This window comes from Pinus tabuliformis, chromosome 1_1 (assembly GCF_031772625.1).
Source record: "Pinus tabuliformis cultivar Carrire ecotype Pingquan chromosome 1_1, CPIR1, whole genome shotgun sequence".
NCBI classification, from domain to species: Eukaryota; Viridiplantae; Streptophyta; class Pinopsida; order Pinales; family Pinaceae; genus Pinus; species Pinus tabuliformis.
In genome coordinates this window covers 701,862,465-701,868,139 of record NC_142297.1, presented here as the reverse complement: position 1 = coordinate 701,868,139, position 5,675 = coordinate 701,862,465, and the positions used below count along the sequence as shown (strand labels likewise).

Sequence of the window (5,675 nt, the reverse complement as noted above, 5' to 3'; positions counted from 1 at the left end):
TACAGAGATGCACGGAAGGATGGCTTCTTGGCCGCTTAATGACAGTCATAACTCTCTATGGACCGCGAAACCTCCTCAAAATATTATGAAGCAGAATATGAGCAAATGTTGATGGCCTTGTTATCAAACTACATACCTGTCTCATATCTTTGTTGTGATGACGAATCTACAGTCACTATAGCCATTGGTGGTAAATTTTGGGGTGCAATCCTCCTCTCAAGCAATGGGTTCCTCCAGTCCCACTGTATGACTATTTTGCATACTAGATCCCCTCTTTTGGAGCGATGCCACTTGCCACCACAAAGAATGGCAAACAATCACATCAAAAAGAATGGCTAAAGCTAAACTCACAATTACATGACTAAGCAAAAGCTTAAATACTCTGATCGAATCTGAATCTTTTTTTAGATGAGAACTGTATTAAAAAACAAGGATATTCTATTTGAATTCTAGGTGATGTTATCGACCACAAATCACTGTCACGTTACTTGATCAATGCCCCCACATAAAACATCCGGTTGTTTGAAGTTTCTATGGAACTTGCCACAAAGGACTGCTCGATGACAGGAAGCTAACATCTTACAACTAAATGGTCTGTACAAAAGCGCGTATTTGAGCACATGATATTCTAGATTCAAATATTGCATTTGTTGGTCCTACTTTGTTTTTCAGAACTTGCACCTTTTATATTGCAGGGTGGGAGAAAAGTCTGCCAAAACAAACAAATAGAGTTACCAATTCACATGTTGGAAAGGATATCCAGTTAATTAATTTGAGTAGTATGACTTAAAATACTGTTACAAAATGGTACTCATCATACCAAACATGGTCTCGTTTCAAAGGGCTAATGCAAAATAGTTAATCCATCACAAATCCTGGCAACAATACTGGTAGATACAAATTTCCGTTCAAAGAAGATATGGCATGATAATTCCTCAATTAGTCAGATATAACTTTTTCATTTGTTGATTCTAACCATGGAGGAAATTTTTCATTGCGAGAAAATATCAACTAACAAGTCAGTTCATGGCACTTTCAAAGCTTCGATATGACAGTGGAGAAAGAACTTGCATAATGAAAAGCATGAAAGAAAGCTGATTAAATTTACTGTGAAAGCCAGATCTTGATGAAAATTATCATGCTTTTTCACCTGTACTAGACATATTGCTAAAGTGTAGAAATAATCCCACACATAACAAACATATCCAGAGGAACATATAAACATTTCTCTCTTTTCTACCACTTTTTCCTTGCTGTTTTCTTTATGCCCTTTTAACCCGCCACAGGTTAAATCTGATTGGTTCAGAATGGCAACACCGACTCTGATGCTGGGTGATGAATGAAGTATGTTATAATATAATAGGATATACTGCCTAAGGGAGAAATCGATTCCCCTTTATATATCATTTTATAAATAATTTTAAGAATAAATAAGCAATAAGCCAAAATTTACAGTTATAAATTATATGTATAACATCAAATGCAACGGTTGAGACTCATCGGAGAAGCTGATTTCTTCACCAGACATGTACAAAATGAATCTTGCTTAAATCAAAAGAGAGCTATTTATGCTTTACACCAGAATAGGTTATACATAAGTCTCAGCAATAACTGCAGCAATCCCCACAACCATGCGGAACTCCTCCATGAAGCATGAACAAAGCAAGAACTACCTGCTGCCAAGCCAAATAACTTCACCATCAGGTCTATAGCAGAAGGTCAATGAAATCACAACCAACTGTTAAATGTGTTAGCTATGATTGTAAACATTAAATGCAGAGCAGAAAGGTCTTAGCCGAGTTAGCTAGCCACAAAGTACAAAGGTTGGTCTTGAAAGGTATAACCTGAGCGAGCTTGTTTCAAGTTGACACAAGTTAAACTGAATTACAAAGCCCAAGTCCCAAATTTTAGTGCTTATTCTGATACTAACCAAACAAATCTTACTCATAATCATTCAACCAATTGACAAATATAAATGACAAATGATGACTCCCCATATAGTTTCATGCACATTCTATGCAAGGAATTTTCTGTCTGCTTAAACATGCAACTCAGGGGACTCTCACTAATGGCTCTTTGGGTCACAAACAGTTAACATTACCTTTCTTAAAAGTATTTATAAAGGAATGATAAACTGCAAAGACTAAAAGGCATCAACCTTCTAATTCTTGCCAGAGTTAATGAGTAGGACATTTTATGTATTCAAGGGCTCAAATGCATGGTTTGCAAGGTCCACACTTGCTTGAGAATTTTCAATCATCCCTGTCAATTTCTCAATAATTTTGCTCATGACCATGTTGCTGGGGGCACTCTCACCTTTCCCAACTGGATCCAACAAAACAGCTCAAAGGTGAGAAAATAAGGAAAGGATAAAATCCCATAGGTCCACTTCCACATGCCCTGAAGAACCTACCCACATGAGCATTAGCTCACAGCATAATAGTGCTGTTTTTGGAACCTAGTCTGCATGCATTCAGTAAAATATGCATAGTGTACAGAGTCTATCCATCTTCCCCTCCTAACTTTGATACTGTGAATGGTTTGTGTAAACAATTTTTGGGTTGCAAGCATGCCTTCTTATCTACCTGTCGCATATAAGTGACATGCATCTGTTTTCAATTAGTTTTGTTCAATTCATTCCTTTTAATGTGTAAATGTTGTTAACAGCCCATCAACTGTTAATGGCACTAATGCCAAAACTAACATTTATTTTCCACAATAATGCATCCTATATTTATTATTAATTCATATAAATGTGCACCAAGAGCCATTGTCGTGGAGGACAGGGCAATCACCTAAGTTCTCCAACTATACATAAGATAACCAAAGAGAACTAACGTTTGATATGGCACACTCAAAACGGGAGGTCTCAAGTGATCTAGTTATTTTTAAACTTTTTGAAAAAGGGCCAAACCCTCTGAGGAACAGTTCCACCTTGGTGGCAAGTCTGATTGTGCAGAACGGCGATCGATCACAAAAAAAATTTAACCAGAATCTCACCAAGGCATTCACTGGAGAGTGGGGTGATCGCTGTGCCCTTGATCCTAGTTTGCATGTCCTTATTGGCTCTGATCTGAAGAGTATAAATCCCATGATTTTAAGAGTATAAAACTCAACCAGGAGGCCTTGGCTCCGATCTCATGAGCATAAGCAAGAATAGTTCGATAGCCCTCCATAAAGTTATGCAGGGAGTGCTGGCACGTTTGCATTGAATGTGATCTCAAGAGAATAAAACTAACGAAAGAGAGCTAGAAGCATGGCCCTGTTTCATGGGATCTCAACAGCATAAAAACTTACATATTTTCTTTTACTTTCGATCGCAAAGTTGCCAAGACTACATACCTGAAAACTTCGAGTTCTTCATCTGAACCCATACAGAAAACCCAGTCTATCCTGTCAAATTCATGTCAAATCTGCTTTCTGCTTCAATTCCTTCAAACGTTTTTCAAGGCTCTCAATCCTGGTAGCCCACTCAGGCTTGATAACAATACGCCTAATTTCTCCAAAACCCTTGCGAACATCAGAAAGTCCACTGCTGTCCATTGTGCTTCCCAACTTCTGCTTTGGCTTTCGGTTCCTCCGAGCTTCCTTTGCCTTCTCCATAGATGCCCTCTGCAATGCCATGAGGATGTCTTGTCCACTCAAGGACGGTTTTCTCGTTCCAACGACTGGGTTCAAATTCAAATCCTCATTATTATCAAATATTGAAGCCCTTGATGACTCGGAATCTTTGGGCAAAGAACCTTTATAAGAATTCATGGCCTTGCGGGGAATTTGAACTTTTGCCCCTTTGCTTTTATGTTTATTTGGCGCACCGTTAATAGTGTTGTCTGATTCAGAAGGTTTTCTCGTTCCAACAACTGAGTTCAATTTCAAGTCATCGTGACTATTCAATGTCGAAGCTCCCAATGCCTCAGACTCCTTGGACAAAGAACCTTTATAATCATTCTTGGCCTTGTGGGCTGTTTCGGACTTTTCCCCTTTCTTATTCTGTTTATTTGAAGAGTCGTTTACAGTGTTTTCTGCTTCATTTATCTGAGTATTTTTTTGGGTATTTTCGATTCTGTTTTTGGGAAGTAGATCAGTTTTGAGAGCACCAAGCACAGCGAAACCGAGGCCACCCATTTGAACATTCTGGTCTTTGGGGTTCTGTTTTCTTCTGCTCCTCCGCGTGCCCAAATCTTTTTCTTTCCTCTCACATCGAATTTTCAAGCTGATTTTAGTGCGGCTCGACGTAGAGAGAATCGACTTAGAATGGTTGTCTGCTACCTTCGAGAACTGCACACTGCCTGTCAATGAAGAAAATCTGAATGGAATCGAGAAGGTCAGAGGTTTGGCCATGGCCTTCGCCTCTCTGATTATCCTTCACGGTGTTTGATTCGTCGACTTTACCCATGGACACCAAACAAAAATTTGCAACCTACCAGGGATTCATAAATAATTTATATTTTCCGTGTATTCCCAATTCAAAGCGCAAAGGATTGGATCACTGGCGTGTGGTGGGCGAGCTTGAGGTCGAGTTCAAACATCGAGTCTAATTTCTCCAGGAATGGAAACCAACGTGGATTTATCTTAATTTGGAATCAATTAAATATTTATAGATAAAAATAAATTAAAATATAAGTGTTCTTGTCTTCGAGATATTTTGAGTTAACCTTAATTATAATGATGATAAATTCATTATAAATTCTTATTACATATATTGTGTGTTATAAATTTTATTATAAACACTAAAAATTAAATGAAAGCTAGTGGGACAAAGTTTTTAGAATGCAAACTTATTCATAATGTTATTGTCAAAAAATTTCTGACAAATTACATTTCAATTTTTCCTATCAACGTTTTAGAATTACTCAATGTGGTTCATCTAATGATGAATTATAGTTAGTGAACTAAATGTTGAACTATTAGTATACTAAATGTTGGTTCATCATCTTAATCTTATTTAATGGTTCTAAACCAGTAGACATGGAAAAATTGAAATGGATTTACAAGATTTTCTATAAAAATAATAAAAAATTAATTGTGATTTAATAAAAAATTAATTGTGATTAAATAAAATTTAAATATATATATATAATGATTAGTTTATATTTATATTGTATAAAAAAATTAGATTTAAGATTTATTATAGATTTAGAATTTTTATTACACAGGTTGATTTTTTTATTAAAAAAATTATGGCTATTTTCTTATGTCTTTGAACCAGTTTTGTGATATTCCTTTCTTTATGAATGCACCTTCCAATGCTTTTGGATCTTTCTCTAATGAGTGATTAAGCATTGCATTGAAGAAAGAGTTCTTGTTCTATTTCAACTTTATTGTTCCCACATATGCCACATAACCTCTTTTTCCATGGTTCTTTGGGTTGCTCCCATTCTCATGTTTCATGCCATAATTTAAGGAATTGTTTCTTAATTGAATCATCACATGTTTTTCATGCCATTATGTGTTTAGCTTCAAATAATCTTGCATTTTGATTTCTCCTTAGTTGTTGAGGATTTCTAAGTAGTATTGTTGTTTATTATTAATGTATTCCTTCCATTTCCCCTTTAGTATTTTTAAATATGGTTTCCAAGAACTTTTCTATTTGTGCTTTTCTACATCCTCGTCTTTAAGCCGAAATCTACACTATAGATCCTATGACTTCATCTTCTTAACTACCTTAGGCAATT

The 5,675-nt window shown here is 36.2% G+C and overlaps 1 protein-coding gene across 2 annotated transcripts; it reads right to left on the bottom strand.

The window, feature by feature from the left end:
* Positions 1–925: 925 nt before the first annotated feature.
* LOC149215440 (uncharacterized) lies at positions 926–4,533 on the bottom strand. 2 transcript variants are annotated; one of them, XM_089392620.1, is made up of 2 exons: positions 3,343–4,533; positions 926–1,673 (listed from the first exon to the last, which is right to left on the bottom strand). In XM_089392620.1, exon 1 carries the CDS (start codon positions 4,339–4,341, stop codon positions 3,403–3,405), a length of 939 nt encoding a protein of 312 aa, XP_089248746.1. In that variant the 5' UTR covers positions 4,342–4,533; the 3' UTR covers positions 926–1,673; positions 3,343–3,402. The 2 variants fall into 2 exon arrangements, with proteins under 2 accessions (XP_089248746.1, XP_089248745.1); XM_089392619.1 differs by having other exon boundaries at positions 927–1,676.
* Positions 4,534–5,675: the final 1,142 nt, after the last annotated feature.

What these genes read in the sequence shown, in the direction of transcription:
- LOC149215440 (XM_089392620.1), bottom strand. Translation starts at nt 4,341, where the DNA reads ATGGCCAAACCTCTGACCTTCTCGATTCCATTCAGATTTTCTTCATTG.